The 16,263-nt window shown below is 40.7% G+C and overlaps 1 protein-coding gene across 3 annotated transcripts in view; it reads right to left on the bottom strand.

Annotated features, from left to right (window-relative positions):
* Nucleotides 1–16,263, bottom strand: part of slc8a2b (solute carrier family 8 member 2b) — a 108,012-nt gene that overhangs the window by 4,997 nt on the left and 86,752 nt on the right. For all 3 annotated transcript variants that reach the window (XM_044031624.1, XM_044031625.1, XM_044031627.1), the window contains 7 exons: nt 15,364–15,494; nt 10,797–11,170; nt 8,113–8,216; nt 6,621–6,638; nt 4,205–4,329; nt 2,105–2,204; nt 1,137–1,415 (listed from right to left, as the gene is read on the bottom strand). In XM_044031624.1, coding sequence (XP_043887559.1) covers nt 1,137–1,415; nt 2,105–2,204; nt 4,205–4,329; nt 6,621–6,638; nt 8,113–8,216; nt 10,797–11,170; nt 15,364–15,494 — 1,131 coding nt within the window. The remainder of the gene's footprint in view (nt 1–1,136; nt 1,416–2,104; nt 2,205–4,204; nt 4,330–6,620; nt 6,639–8,112; nt 8,217–10,796; nt 11,171–15,363; nt 15,495–16,263) is intronic.

Here is a 16,263-nt window from a genome sequence, read left to right as displayed (position 1 = left end):
CCTTAACATAGAATACACATACACATGTATCTCACTAGTAACAGAAATCTGACTGGGATGTGAATTTTCCTTGCAAATCAATTGAACAATATATTATATCATTAAACATAACAAAAGCCACCTTGTTTAATAAAATAAAATTATTCAGTGAATGGAAATGCTTTGGTGCTTACACTTAAACTTGGACTATACAGAAACGTGTTACAGATATAGACACCAGGAGTGGCATCATCACAATGAACCATGCAGATACGTAGGCACATCAGTTAGCGACAGGTTTGTAGTCCAAATGACTGATTGTATTTATTACTGTATCATGAGGTGACGTGTAGAGGATTTGAATACATTTGTTCAACAGGTTTCAAGGGAAAATTACAAACTTATAGTTCCAGTGTGTAATGTCTGTTACCAAAACACTGACAGTGTCTCTACAACCCCAGACTTACCTCAACTGAGTCACGTCCAGATTCTAATTGTTCTCTTTCAGATTCTCACTACCTCACTCATGTTCGATAGAACTGGGGTTAATTACTTAAGTGCACTGCCATATTGCTTTAATAGCGTAGCTGTTGTGCTTCTGCCTTCCCTCCGACAATCGTGATGTAAAACGCATCAGTCTGTGTCACCACAGATACAAAAACAAAACACTGCCATAGGAACACAGAGAGATTCTTGTGGAAAATGATTTGAATGTTTCTGAATTTAAAAGTTGCATACTACAGCTTTAAGCTTTAAACATAAATACTTTAATAGATGTTTGGATTTTATTTAATAATTGAATCGCTGCTTTAAAATATCTTTCAGGCCAAATACAGAATAAATTAGTATTTTCTAAAACATGGACTTGATTTGATAGATACTTTTTGTGTTTTTGTTGATGAAAAGCTTTGAGAAACTGGTCAAATCACACAGAATGATGGACCAGTGATTCATTTACATCAGCAGAATTCCAGTTCTTTACAGATATTACACGGCAAATCAGGAAATCAAGAGGAGAAATCCTCCTTTGCTCCCCGGGTGCAGATAAGAGCTGCCCGCTGCTTGTGTGCGTTCACCACTGGTGTGTAATAAAGATGCAGAGGTACTAATTGATGTGTGTTAACTAATTCTAAATATCTCATATGATGTTTACTCACCTGGAATGGATGTTCCCAGTGCCACAAACACCACAGCGGTCACAGTGTCCCGGAGCCCCACGGTGCAGCCAAAGTGCGACGCAAGATCTCCAATGATGGCAGTGAGGAAACCGATGGAACTGATGGAGACTATGAAACAGGCCCAGCCATTCCAGTACTCTGTGGGCGGGACGCAGGCAAACAGAACCTTCCAGAAGACAGTGAGGAAATGCATGACATAGTCGTAACAGGAGGGAAGGCGTTCCTCACGACCTTCCTCGTCATCATCATCACCATCACCTGAGGGGAGACAAACATGAATCAATGTTTAAAATGTCATCAAAATTAACAGCTGTCTGTTGTGTGTAAATGATAGCCAATGCATTTAGGTCAAGGTGTTGTCAAACCCATTATTTGTGGAGAACTGCTCAAATGTGGTCAAACTAGAGACAGAAAACTAAAGATTTCTCTCAAAATGTGTTCTTGGGGTGACGTAGGAAGGGGAATGCTAACAACTTAAACAACTGTAACTACTGTGAGGTTACAGTATAATCAAATTACATAAAAACTCCGCTGTAGTGAACCTTTACTTCCAGTAGATGGTGGTGTTGATTAATTAAATGCCTCTCCCTCAAATATCTCATGCTTGAGAATCAGCGAGATGTGTTTGTTATTATTGTCCAAATGATTTCCTTAATTCTCTGAAATAATGACATCACAGAGTTGTTTTAGGTAAAAGTTATGGCTCTCTCCCCATTCATTCAGATAGGAGCATGGTCTTTTTAGTGGAAATCGCTGCCTGTAGATATGACCAACATGGCTGCTGAGGAGCAAGACTTTCTTAGAAAGACTCTGTCCTGATGTACAATTCAACATAATGGGTTATAAACACCCACTAATCTGTGAACAGTGAAACTCAACAGTTAAGAATAAAGCATCTGCAAGTGTGTCCTCACTCACTCACTCACTCACTCACTCACTGAGCTCACCTGCACTGACAGTGACCGCCTCCACAAACTGCTCCCTCCACGAGTGTGTGCCGATCACCAGCGCCAAGTTGGTCTTCTTGATGAGCTTGTCAACAGTGCTCTGTCAATCAAAAGTAAAACACACATCATGGAGTTGTGTTGGAGCTGTGTGTTTGTTGACAATTTCAAGTAGGAAATGAAAATAAAGAAGTACACACACTCACTGCTGTCTAATTCACACACTGGAATAAATGAGGCTCTTCACATTGATCTAAAAACAATCAACCTGAATTGCACAATTCCTGAAATGTATTCTCACTGGGCACAAATCATAAGGGACAGCGTGGATTATATTTCCACACAGGACCAGTTTGACGCAGTAATCACACAGAGCAGGAGAACATTGAATTACGATAGTGTCATAAAAACGACGACAGGTTTGTTTAGCGCTTGCTCTCTTTGTGAGCTCTGACCGACTGCTGTTAATTCTCCAACAGTCCATGCTCCCACTTGTTTTTTTACAGTCTGAAATTAAAACAGATGTTTTATTTGTTTGCCTCCTCTGTCCCGATGAGCGTTTATGTTTACTCATTTTTTGTGTCAGAGGGGCTCAAAGTCAGAGGCTGATAAACCTACGGCGTTGTTATTGTCTGAATACATTTGAGACTAAGATGAAACACACACAGACAGACACACACACACACACACACACACACTTACTTCTCTAACATGAGAGACAGTGACAAAATGATTTATTTGTTATTGTACGGAAAACAATTGTTTCGTGGGCAACACATAGACTAAGTGTTGTAAAACCCTACAGCTCACACAAAGTCCACCAAACCTGATGAAGCTGGAACATTATATAACATAGGTATAAATTACATACATATATGTATATATATGTAAAAAAAATCCCATGTTTCTTAATAGAAACACACTTAACAGAACTACAAAAATAAAATAATTCCTTTTGCAGCTAAACATTTGCAGCACTATAATTGAACCATCCAAAAACTAGAGATGAAAATCGGTATCGCTGGAAAATCAAAATCACTGGATCGAATAATGGACATTAAAAAATGCAAAATCTGATATATATGGCATGCTTCACTATGCACATGACTGTAAATATGTAAAGCTGAACCATGTTTATTTCTTCTCTTGGGGAGAACAATTATTTTTACATTTACACAGTTGGAGAATTATGACTCAGCACAAATGTGTTGTTATTAACATAACATTTGATCACAAAGGTAGTGCTGTATGAACTCTGGTGCCTACTTGACCACAGCCACAGCATCTCAGCAGACAGAGGAACTTAAAGATTAATGTCTCTGAGTCTGGAGGGTGAGTGAATAAATAAAATAATAAAATAATGGATATATTGTTGTGAATATATCCCCCAACCCAGTTCCCATTGATACTGGGATTCACTGGGATTTTGATTAGCAACCTACGGCATATAAACCTGAGCCAATATTTAAATTTAAGCTGAAGCACTCAGATGTTTATCTAAATAATAATCAGTATTTTGATTATGAGGTTTGGAGAAAATGGATTAGACATCCCTTCAGATTAATTGTTATTCCGGTAAAGTTATTTTATGGTTTTGAGTGGTGTGCACTCTCTGCTGGCCTGCGTGATGGTGACTGGCGATCTTATTAAAAAAAATACACCTGAGTCCACACATTTGAAATATATGGATTAATTGCAGACCACTTCCTCTGACGTTGCTCTGGTGCACACTGGAGTGCAGTGGAAGCTTTTGCTCTGTGGAACACAGCAGTGTTCTGTGCACGACCTGAGAGAACGAATCCTGAATGCCTCAGGCAAGCATCAAAGGCAACTTGTACATTCTCAATAATTCAAAGCCATATTAGGTTTGCTTGTTGAGAGGGTTCATGAGTTTGAGACAGAGTAGAGACGTGAATTATGTAATGCTGCCAGGGAAGTAGAACATTATGGGCATTATATGGATTAGAGTGCGTGACCTTTTTGTTCGGGCACTGTTCTTTGGAGGACGTGAAAGATTGGCAATGTTGGTGAACCTGAACAGATGGGGGCGCTGTTCCGCCACAGGAGAATAGATTCAAATGAATTTAAAAATGAATGACGCACCTTGAATTCATATGACTCTTCAATGACCACCTCCAGGCGACTGTGCTCCCCCAGGATGGGCTTCCCCATCTCAGCGATCCTGCGGGCCTCCTCCTCCTCAGCACTCATCTGCCCCTCCACTCCCTCTGTGGGTGAGGGAGAGAGATAGAGAAAGAGAGAGAGAGAGGTTGGGGATGTGAAGGAAACAAAAATATCAGCTATTTCCAAGATCTATCTCAATAAATAATAGATTGTGTTGTTTCACCATTTTATTTAGAGCTGCACAGCAACACTTCATCTGTGCGTGCGCGAGAGAGAGACAGAGAGAAACAGACAGGAACATTGTGTTACTGTGATCTGCTGATTTTTGTTGGGTCTAGTCTTTGCCCAATCCACAAGTGTCATACATAAAGTGACCAGGGGTGCTTCAAGGGCATTTAGGTCCCTACTTTAAACCAACCAATTATTAGAGTCATGAACTGTTTTTTGCAGTCTCCTCCAAAAAGCTGATGATAGAATTTAATTCACTGTAATTAGGGATCGAATAGTTCTTTCAAAAGTGTGGTTGTAGTGAGAGTTGCATACAGCTGACTGTGCGTGCACCCTCAGCAGGAGGAAAAATCAAGTGCGCCCATGAAAGATTTCAGTTTGGAGCACCAGTTAGCTTGTACTCTTCACCTGCACCCATTGGGAAACGTGAAAACGTAAAACAGAGGGGCAAAGGGCTGAGTGTGCATGGGCAAGGGGAGAAATGAGAGCCTAAATCCATGATATTTTAGGAATATGCTTTGCATGTTCTCCCCATGTGTGCCTGGGTTTTCTCTGGGTTCTCCTGTTTCTTCCCACAATCCAAAAACATGCAGATTGAGGGATTAGGCAAATTGGACACTCTAAATTGACCATAGGTGTGTGAGTAAACGCCTATCGCCCTATGTCAGCTGAGATTGGCACAGCGCCCCCTGCGACCCTCACGTGGAGGATAAAGTCCCAACAAAGTGACTATTGCTCACATTACTCCAGGATTCTTCTTCTAGTATATGGAAAAAGGTATGAAACAAAGTCTTCTGAGCCACTGTGGATGATATGAAGACAAATGTGCTGACGATTCTTCACAAAACTTAACCTGGAGCCTTAAGATAACACTGATCCACTTTAACACCCAGACAGTGAGAGAGAGTGAGAGTGAGAGTGAGAGCGCAAGAGCAAGAGAGAGAGAGTGTTTGAGAGAGTGAGAGAGTGAGAGAGCGTAGCAACTTGCAGGAAGAAGGAATTAATACTGACATGTGGCCCAGTTTGTGTTTATTGATCTGCTGCTGACAGGGGAGCAACAGCAACCGCACCAACCAGAGCTCATGTTACAGACTTAAAGGAGAAAATGAGCCAATCAGATATTGTGTCACAGCTGTAAAACTGTTAACAAAGAGATGGTCCTACATAATGGGATTTAAACATAGTTTGAGGCTTCTAATAGAAGCATAGTGTGTGTTTGTGTGTGTGTGTGTGGCTGCAGGGATGGTGTGTTATTATGCTGCATTACTCTGTCTTTTCATAATTAGACAGGGGGGGGTTCCATTCTGAATGAGAACAAGTAAATGTCTCCAGGATGGTGAGTGTCATTATGAGTCATGATCATCACCAGGAGTCCTCACTCTACTCTCTCTGCCTCTGATCGTCAGTCAGTTCTGATGGAAGCTGAGCAGTTTGCACTCCAGTGGCAGAAAGTGAGATCTGTGACCCAAAATTCACAGACAATATAAATAAATCTGCTTTTAGATTACCAGGAGAACCACCTCCAAAAACCCCCCAAAATATCCCTTTATTGCTGGTTATGTCATGATATATATATATCTTATCAAATCTGAGATCAAGTTTCCTGTAAGCTGGTCTCGCTCTTTTGCCTCCCACACAGGCACAGGATATAATTATAAAACTGTTATATGATAAAGAAGCACAAGAATGGCAGCCTTGTATGCCTGAACAAAGATCACAAACACAAATTATCTACAACAGCACTCAACAAACCTGGCATGTAAACATTTACTGTCGGACTATGCCATTGTTCTGTGCTGTGAAGTCCACAGAGGCTGCGGCTTCAAACAGACAAAAGAACCGTGTTTCCAGCGTGCCGGGCTAAATGAGATGCCAGAAATGTGAGCCAGGCTATTACAGTGCAGGACGGAGTAAATAATGTCCTGTCTGAGTGGAAGACGCGAGAGGCTGTGTGGACAAAACACTGCAGCAGAGCATCTGTTCAGATTCACTGTGATTCAGACATAAGTGACACTCTTCACTGCTTTTTCATTCAGCTGGAATTACATTTTTTTCTGCTGCTTTAGTTTCATATTAAACTTGAGTTTCATTGAATGATCAGGGACATAATCTGCAGATTCACTGATCCTGACCTTGGATGAGATGGGAAAAAGTCAGATGGTCTTACCTTGGTTGAGCAGTAGAGCTGTGGATGAAACCAGAAAGAGAAGTGAGTAATGACATTTTCAGCTTTCAACACAACCAACAAACGTCAAAACTGCACATAAACTCTGCTCACTGCTCTGTGAGATCAGATTAAACTGACAAGGTCAGTGTTTATGTCAGAAAAGGTCCTAAAGAGGGAACAGGAGCACACATTTCTGTATTTATTTGAGCTGCAGTGAAGCACAGACAGGAAATGAGAGAGAGATTCAACATGGGGAAACAACACTTGGCATCGCAGTGGTGACCTGCTGCTCTAAGGGTCTGTACATACTTCTTTTTCTCAAGGTGGCAAGAACAAGAACAAAGTTAGTACTGTGCTAGGACTTTTCATACTTCACGAGAAGCTGAGAAGTGCAGAACTCGTGGGATGTCCTCACATTAACTACGCCCACTCTGTAATAGTTGTTGGACACCACACAAGGTGATCAAGAAAATCATAATAACGTAAATGACTACATTTTAAGGTGTTTTAAAGTTAGGCCGAGGTCAGGGTGAGGTTAAGGTTAGTATCAGGATTAGGCCAGTAGTAATTATGGTTAATGTTAGAGTAAGTCTCCATGAAATTAATGCAAGTCAATGCAATGTCCTCATGGAAACCAGTGTGTGTGTGTGTGTGTGTGTGTGTGTGTGTGAGGGTGTAGAGAACAGAATGTTGCTGAATTTAAGTTTATTTTTAGTCGTAGTCACGAACAACTTTTCCTGTGGGGTGACAAGTTCAGAAGATATATATATATATTTTTTTTAATCGCTTTACACACACACTTTCAGAACGCACACCTCGATTCAACTGCCAAAAAATCACGAGGGAACTTCACACGTCAGAGACATGAGGGGCTCAGACTGAAACAGATGGTGAGACACTGTGGACTCTGGTGACTAACACGTCAGCTAATATAACACTGGATCAGCAGCCATGATGGGCCATGCAGGTGAGGTGCACTGGGTGTGTGTTTACACCTGCTGGTTTTTTTTCCTGTTTGTATCGTCCGAAGTGGAAAATGAAACCAAACTGCTTTTATATAAATGAGATAGATGACAAAAAAACACTAGAGCTGAAACGATGAATCGATTATTAATCCATTACTAAATGAATCGACAACTATTTTGATAATCGATTAATCGGATTGAAGCTTTTTCCATGATTAAAACAGGATTTCCGATTGTTTAAGCTTCTTAAATGTGAAAATTTTCTTCATTTCTTTGCTCTGGATAACAAAGAAGTCATTAAAAGCCAATAATTTTGGTTTGTGGACAAAACGAGACATTTGAGAACCTCATCATTTCCAGGTTTGACAAACACCGATCAACATTTTTTAAGGTTTTCTGATATTTTATGGACCAAACGATTAATCGAGTAAATAATCAACAGATTAATCAACTATGAAAATAATCGTTAGTTGCAGCTCTCAAAAACACACAGTTAGTTGCATAAACACTTGCACATACACACATACCTGAAATTCCTCTCTTCAGCCAGCGCGGCTCCTCTAACACAATGAAGAAGTTTTCATGTTTCTCATATTCTTCATCATCGATTATCCTCACCTGAAGAGTCTGACTGTAAACACGCACACACACAAAGAGAGAGACCAAAGGATTTTCAGAAAAACAACAACGACAACAGCGACAACAACAACAACAACAACAGACGGGCTTTTACACCACCATGGTGGAAAGTAACGAGGAAAGATGGTTTTTAGGGGAGAGGAAGTGAAGTGGTGATGACAAGACCTGTTAGTGTCTCAGAGGATCGCTGCAGTGAAATGTCAGTACTGACAGCAGCGGAGGAAAATCTACACTGACAGCAGACAGAGAGCGAGAGAGGGGAGGAGAGGAGATGAAGGATGGAGGGAACAGTGTGGAGAACAGGAAAAGCTCAAACAGAGGAGGAAGTGAAGGATGGATAAAAGGTGGTTAGTGAACAGGGAGGGAAATCGAAGAAAAAGGGTACGACAGGAATGATGAATGAGTGAAGGAGGTCAAGTTAAAGCTGGGGTAGGCAGGATTTTTGTATTTATCACACAGCTCCATACATGACAGACTCTCTTTTACCACTGCTCCTTCCCACTGAAAACACTTGAAACTACAGAAGATAAAAAAAAAGCAACCTAATTATGAAGAGGAAAAGAAAACTTTATTAACCATTAACACACTGGTGAATTTTCATGAAAATGTCAAATGTTCTTTTATGTTGTGCTCCAGAAATAAAAATCATTACAGTCACACAACGATATCATGTTTCCCACGTTAATGCTGCCGGTATCAACTGGCTCAAATCATTTATATAGTGGACATGATACAGTTTACTCAATCATCCTGTGTTGGTTTCAAAGCTCGCCTACAGTGGACAAAAGATCAATGGTAAAATGGTAAAGGCTGACATCCTGCTCCTGATGGATCCAGTTTGTGAGCAGAGAGGGAGAGATGGAAGTGTGGAGCAGAGTGAGACCACAAACAATGCCTCTGGTTTCTGGTAATGGACAACAGGATGGAGACGGATGTGGACCAACAGGTCCAGCTCTTCTCAGCACTGCAGAGGACTTCATATGATTCTCTTTGTCATTTTTCGGGTGTGTAAATGCTGCAATCAGTATTTCTGTTTTCACTGCTTCATCTCATCATTCTTCATTCATCGACCACCACTACCTGTCGTCCAACAGCTCAGAAGCAGACGTCCTCTGCCGTGAAATCACCCCCCCATCGTGTCCAAGCTCAAAAGACTCTTCATTAAGACTATGGGCACATTATTCTGTTCAGTCTGCCATAAATTAATTCTCCATTACGAGTCTCTCCTGATTGGACTCTGCACTGTCACTGCTGTCACAGAGGTTTCCATATTTTAATTCAGCTCTGGAAGCTTGTCAGATCATCAACAGTAATCGTAGAAGTCGATACTGAAGTTGAAGAAGCCACGAGGAGCATAGAGGATAGGGAGTGGAAGCTTGTGGCAGCAGATGAGTTTTTAAAAATTGGATAAAATTGCAAATTTAATGGCTCAGTTTGACAGATGTGCTGATGGGCCATCATTTACCAGTGGGAGAATAACTTGGAATAAATTATTTTTAAGGTGGAAATAAAAATAGAACACAACCTCTCACAGAGACCTGCTGACATCCAGCAACCCGCCCTGTCTCACCTGATCCTGACATGCTTCAGTCAGTGGATCTGTCAGTTCACATCAGCTCAAAACAGCTGGCACATCAATATCACACAATATCTCTGCTCCAAGTTATTTCAGGTGCTGTACAAAAACCTCAGAAACAGGCACATGCCAACACACATTTATTTGACAACCAATCACCAAGTATCGTTCAGAATCTTCTGGAATATTTCTGCACCTCAGCACCAATGACACAATATAATCCCACCCATTAATCTGTCCCAGACAAGACTACCACGATGTTTATTTAAATGTATTAAAACTTTCACTTGAACTCAACTTAGTAAGTTAGTTGATGGTAGTGTTTGATCAATGTTGGGATGTGTTTCATTACATTCCTGCTTTTTTTCTGGCTTTAATCATCCATTACTTCTTCTCCATACTGTTATCCTCCTCATCTCAAGTTGGCCCCAAGGATAAGCTGATTCAGTTGTGGTGACTAAAGATCAAAGTCGCTGAGACTTTGCAGATATTTATAAATCACAACTCTGGTAGGACTCACATCTCAAATCCCATCCTATGTGGTGAAGCTAGAAGTCCAGCGTGCTGTCGATTGCGCTACGGAGTCGTATATTGAATGCTGAAGTTAATTCTCAGTGTGTCTGTGAAGCACAAATATTCTAATCTGAGAGCAACCGGGTGTTTTGGACTTGATGGTGCACAGAATTTGTTAATGGCTACATAAAATGCCACCAATTCCTTGGTCCCTGGAGCAACATTACAAAGTCTAAAGGCTTTAAAGACTGTCTTTTATTTCATAAAACATGATGAAAGTTCAGTCTTTTGTGTGATTGTATTCTTTCATTTGCGTTGTTCTGCCAGTCTGTCCTGCTGCATAGTTCATAAAAAGCAAAAACCGTACCTTTATGTTGACATTAAGGCTGCTCTGTGACCAGCAGCAGAAAAGCTGAGTCTCTCTGTGATACAAATGATTGAAATGTGGCATTTATTTTTTTCTGTTAATTCAGCGTGACTCACGTGGTCTGGTCGTTGGTGAACTCCAGCTCTCCATGAGCCTCCTCGTAGTCCTCGCCTGCCTTGGCAGTGCCCGGCTCTGTGTGGTACGGCAGAATGACAGTGCCACGGGCGCCAGAGTTGCGAGCCACCGTCACCTCCATGGTGCCCACGCTCTCACTCACCCGCATCATGCGCTCACTGAACGTGAAGATGCCGGCGTGGTCGTCATCCAGGATGGTCACCGTGGCGACCAGGGGCTCGAGCAGGCGAGCTTTAGGGGTGGCGCCCGCTTCGTCGCTCTCAAACATCCCTTCAGCATCACCAACGCGCAGATTCAGCAGACGCACAAAGAAGTGCTCGTCCTCTTCAAAGATGTCATCGTCGATTATTCCCACCTGGAGTTGCACAGAAAGACAGAGGGTCATCATTGTCCACCGTGAATCTGTCATTAAATCAGTAACAGTGAGGAACCAGCAATAACATTTTGTAAAGTGACAGGCAGTCTATGAAGTGTGCACCCACAGTTGGCTCACTGGGCTGAGAAACAGTATAAAACAGATGTGCCTGCTCTCAGTGACAATATGGAAAAACAGATTAAAGCCATAACAAAAGGCTCTCCGACTAAATTCTACATCTTAAACTTACAATGTAGATTTTGTTTAGTGGCTAAGTTTTCACCTTTCTGACCTCGGCATCTGACACATTTCCCCGTGGCTTGTGAACAAAGAAGTGTCTTTAAGTTTTCCAAAGCTATTATCTACTGCACACGCGTCCCCACGACTCCGTGTTTAATGCGTCTCTTCAAGGTAGATGGGCAAAGGTATTGATTTGTTAGTTAGTTCTGTCTCCAAAGAAAGATCATTAAACATCGGATGGAGTGCAGCACCAGGAGAAGAAGCACGCTCCCTCTCTTTGTGTGAATGTTGCTGCACAACCTTGAAGTTCATCACATTTTTAATAATAAATAAAAAACGATATTCCTGAGATATTAGCCTGTGCATGAGCTTTCTTAGTGCTTTTCTTACTTTTTTACTGCTTGTCCCTCAGTAACAAATATTCTGATTTGTCAAAGTCTAGTTTTTTGTGCTGTATTTGTGTCTCAGCTCCCCTTGGCAGACACACAAACAGCGCCTCCAGTCACAAAAACATCTCTGGGATCATTGTCATCCATAGTGCATTAATGGACAGATGGCTGCGCCCAAATCAGATTCAGTTGCGACTGTAATCGAATGAGCTGGACCATTTGACGTCATGGTGTTTTAGAGGGAGTCCAGCAAAGATGGTTCCTTCCAAACACCCAACACAGCCAACCACACCCATGTCTGAGCTCTACATTTCAACCTCAGCTTAAGGTTTGAGACTGCAGACTGTTTCTCCGCTGCAGTGACACACTCTGAACCCTCAGCAGTGGTAATTATCACAGGAATGAAGAGGGCAACGTGAGCACATGACAGTGGTGAAAAGACTGTGTCTCCTATATTCTAACTTTTTAAAAGGCATTGTGTATTCTTAACCTCATCTACAGCCAGATATCAGGATGTATCGTTAACGTGATTGTCCTGTAATATATCAGTTATATATCACAATATCTCTGTTTATTGATCAGTGAGTTCCCCTGCAATTCCTACCCCTGAACTGATTAAGAGAAACCACTCCTGACTTATGGAGTATTTTTTTGATAGTACCTGGTACCTGATACTTCGAAGTGTAGATCAGTTAAAAAGAGTTAAAAATCTGGAAAACATGCATTCATTTCCAACATACAGTATAACAAGGAAACCTCCATATTTAACAGAGTCTGGTGTATGTAGCGACAGCATTGCAGATGAACGGCGATCGTGAGCCGCATCACAACCCGTTCCACCATATTTCAGTTCTGTGACTGTGTCAGATACTCTGGTCCTGCAGGAAGAACTGAACTCATCGTTTTAATTAACTGATTCTAATGATTCAGTACATCGAAAACAACTGTTTTACTAGTTTGTGTGTGTCCCGTTTAAAACTATGCCACGGTAGTTTCATCAACTGTGATGACTCCGCCCATGTTGAGGAGGTACTATGGTAATGGAAAATGATACCAAACCGAGTTGTGCTGGAACTGTGTCGTGAAAAAGGCTTAGTTTGAACCAGTGAAATAACACAGGAGTGACTCTCCTGTGTTATTCTGCAGCAGGATTTAATAATTAACTGTGTCATCTTTTACTGATGAGGTAAGATGCAGCTCAGACTTTCACCCAATCAGCAAATGATTTCACTTCAACCATGACTGCAGAGGAGAAATAACTGTGTTGTTCACTCTGATTTATTACACATGCAGTCAGTAATTAATTGGTTGAACTGTTGCAGATTAAGAAAAACTCTAATTAAAAAGAGAGATCGATTAGGTTTCACACACTGAGAAACTAAACTGTTTTAATCCGTATAAGTAAAGGGATAATCTCGTGTGCCAAGAAGCAGCAGGAGACGCGTGCTGACTGAAAACATGGCCGCCAGCTGGACCATCAGGGAAGCATTCTTACGAAAGGCTCATCTGAGAAAAACTCTTTGTCTCGAGACTGAATGATTTTATCTTTTCCTTTAGTATTTTCTAACTCCATAGGAAAAATCTGTGACTTTACATCATGGCACACAAGACGCCTTCTGTGCTTGAAATCATTTGCTTGGATTAACGATGCAGCTCTTGTGTCACTCTGAGTTGCAATCGCTGATTGTCTCTGGGGACTTTTGGGCAATTAAAACCTGCCTTTTCTGGTGTCCCCGCTGGCAGCTGTGAGATCATAGCTGCCCATTATCACGACACTGTCACAACTTCTGTTATCTTATCTTATCTTAAGAGTTTAACCATCAATGAAATAGGACATATTTTATCAATACAGACACCCACAGTCTTCAATGATCGACATGAGGATTATGTTATTAACCCTGTGATGAGATTTCACATCATCATCGTGTTTGAAATTAGATTTGGTCTGTAACGTGAGTAAACAACTCTGTCCTCATATTGATGCGACGAGTGCAGACCCTCTATCAGAGCGGCAGCAACAAAGGGCGAGGGTTTTCATCGATGCCGTCAGCGCCGCCTCTACTTCATCAAAGCTGGTGATGGTCACACACTGGAACTGATGCAGCGGAGAAAGTGGGAGATGAGTGAGACATTCAAGATTAATTGCTTTCCCCGCTGCTCATTTCTGGCAGTGATCGATGAAATCCACCAGTATGTGGTTGAAATGGATAACAGTGACCTTAGTAATTTACTCTCTCATGGTCGCTCCATCTATTCTTTCATGGTGGATGGACCAATTTATAACGGGTTTTTTTTTCATTCTGTCCCACTCTCCCCACATTCTACAGGGTTTTGTACGACGCTCCCCTCACCCACTCGCTCTAATCTCTCATCAGAGACTACCTGGCCTCTTTACGTTGTGCTAAAATGCGAGATTAGATTAGAGAAACCTGCTTAATCCCCATGTGGAGACACGTATATGCCAACAATATAATCCAATACATAAATGAATGAATAAAATACATTAGAAACTGAATCTACAGCACTGGATCACAGCTAAAAGAGTTCATTCCAACATCTTTTGTAATGTTTTATAGAACATTGAGGCACTGAGAGTCACTCTGAGCACAAGCTTTTAAAGTCATTATTGCCATTTTAAGGGATGAGATGTTTGCTTTTAATAAAAACAGTTTTTTTTGTTATAATATATAAAAGTATATAAAGGTATATTCAGTCAGTGTGAAACCGTTTAAGTTTGTGTAGCACAAAAGGAGGGTGTGTCATTTGAGTCTGCCCTCAATGATTTGCACGCAGTAGACAAATGAATATGAACACCTCTCCATGCACTATAATGCAGTTCAACAGCATCAACACCGTTAGAATGAAAACGGAGCATTATAATCTCCATTAATGAGGATGTTTTATAAAGGCTGTTGTACTGGGGTGTTGTAAATATGACTGCCTGATTAAAATGTGGTTTTAAACATCTTGTTTTATGTCTGAGCAACATTTATATAGTTCTGCACGGATGAGGAGCTGAAAACAGACAACATTCATCATATTTTATTATATTATATATAATAAAATATATTTTCAAATGTTTTGAGTCCTAAAATAAACTGAACTGAAGCTGATATTGGACAGGACCGTCTTTTTAGTCTTGTGTTCATTACCAGACATTGGTACTGAAGATTATAGTTATTTATTCATACACATTTTAGATACTGTGTGTATGACAGTGCGCACTGTATTTCTATGTATTGTTCTCTTTCTTCTACCCGACTATAGAAGAATACGTGAAGAGACAAATCAATGAGAAAACAACACAAGACTGAAAGCTAGAGAGCAAATCCATGTTGAGTACATGCTGCTGCTGAAAACACACAAACACATTCAGGACTAAGGATGTGAACTCTGATCTCCACAGTGAAAATGACCCTGAAGATTTAAGATAAATCTATCTCCACTTTTATTCTCGCTTAAATCAGGGTGTGGTCTCAGGTGGTTTGTGGTGCAGAGCTCGGTGCTGACCTGCGTCTGTGTCTCTCCTCCTCCTCACCCTCCCTCCCTCCCTTCTTCACTCACCTTAATCTCTTTACGAGTCTCTCCTGGTTTAAACACCAGCGTTCCTTCGCTGTACTCATAATCTGATCCAGCATTGGCTGAACCGTCTTCTGTCCTGTAGTCCACATAGAATGTGTTCTCTCCCAGACCCCCTGAACACCAGAGAGAAAACAAAAATGATGTTTGAGGGGGAAAAAGCAAGTAAAGTCAAAATTGACAGAACTTGTGCATTAAGATCTCAGCGGATATTGAACCCAATTGGATTAAACTTTGTATTCAGATTTAGCAAAAAACTAAATACTGGTCATTTTAGCCCTGAATTCTGATAAACTTTCAAACTTTGGAAATGGAAAAACCTTTTATCCTTTTCCAAACATCCATTATCTCCACTATGTATTTTTTCTAATCTAAAATGCCTGTAAGTGTCCCTGAAAGTGCTTTAATATTCTGTAGATGTGCCATTATCTTTAGGGATATCTTTGCATATCTGATACTCTAAAACTTCGACATCACTGGTTGGAGATAAGAAACTATATACTAGATGCTTAGATATTAAAGAAATGCTTCGGTAAGCAGAGACATATGCACTGTGACCAGCATGTGTGGGCTGTTTATTTATTCTTTATAAGAGAAAGAATGAGGGATATCTTTATTGTATGGAAGAGTATTAGGACCACATGGAACTTTTTTTCTGAAAGAAAGTAAAAAAAACAGCACAAATTCATAAAGTCAGAATTCTGAGATTAAAGTGAGAATTCTAAGAAAAAGAAAAAAAAATATGACTTTTGTTTTATTATTTATTCTTTCAGTTTTTTTTACATGTACCCTCTCTTGCGTGGTATTGGTGTCTGTGTCAGACATGTAAAATTGGTCATCTCTAATTATCACATGAACATAATGACAAAGTTTCCTTGGTTGGAA

Source organism: Solea senegalensis, linkage group LG8 (genome assembly GCF_019176455.1).
Source record: "Solea senegalensis isolate Sse05_10M linkage group LG8, IFAPA_SoseM_1, whole genome shotgun sequence".
Taxonomy (NCBI): domain Eukaryota; kingdom Metazoa; phylum Chordata; class Actinopteri; order Pleuronectiformes; family Soleidae; genus Solea; species Solea senegalensis.
This window is presented reverse-complemented; position numbering and strand designations above follow the sequence as displayed.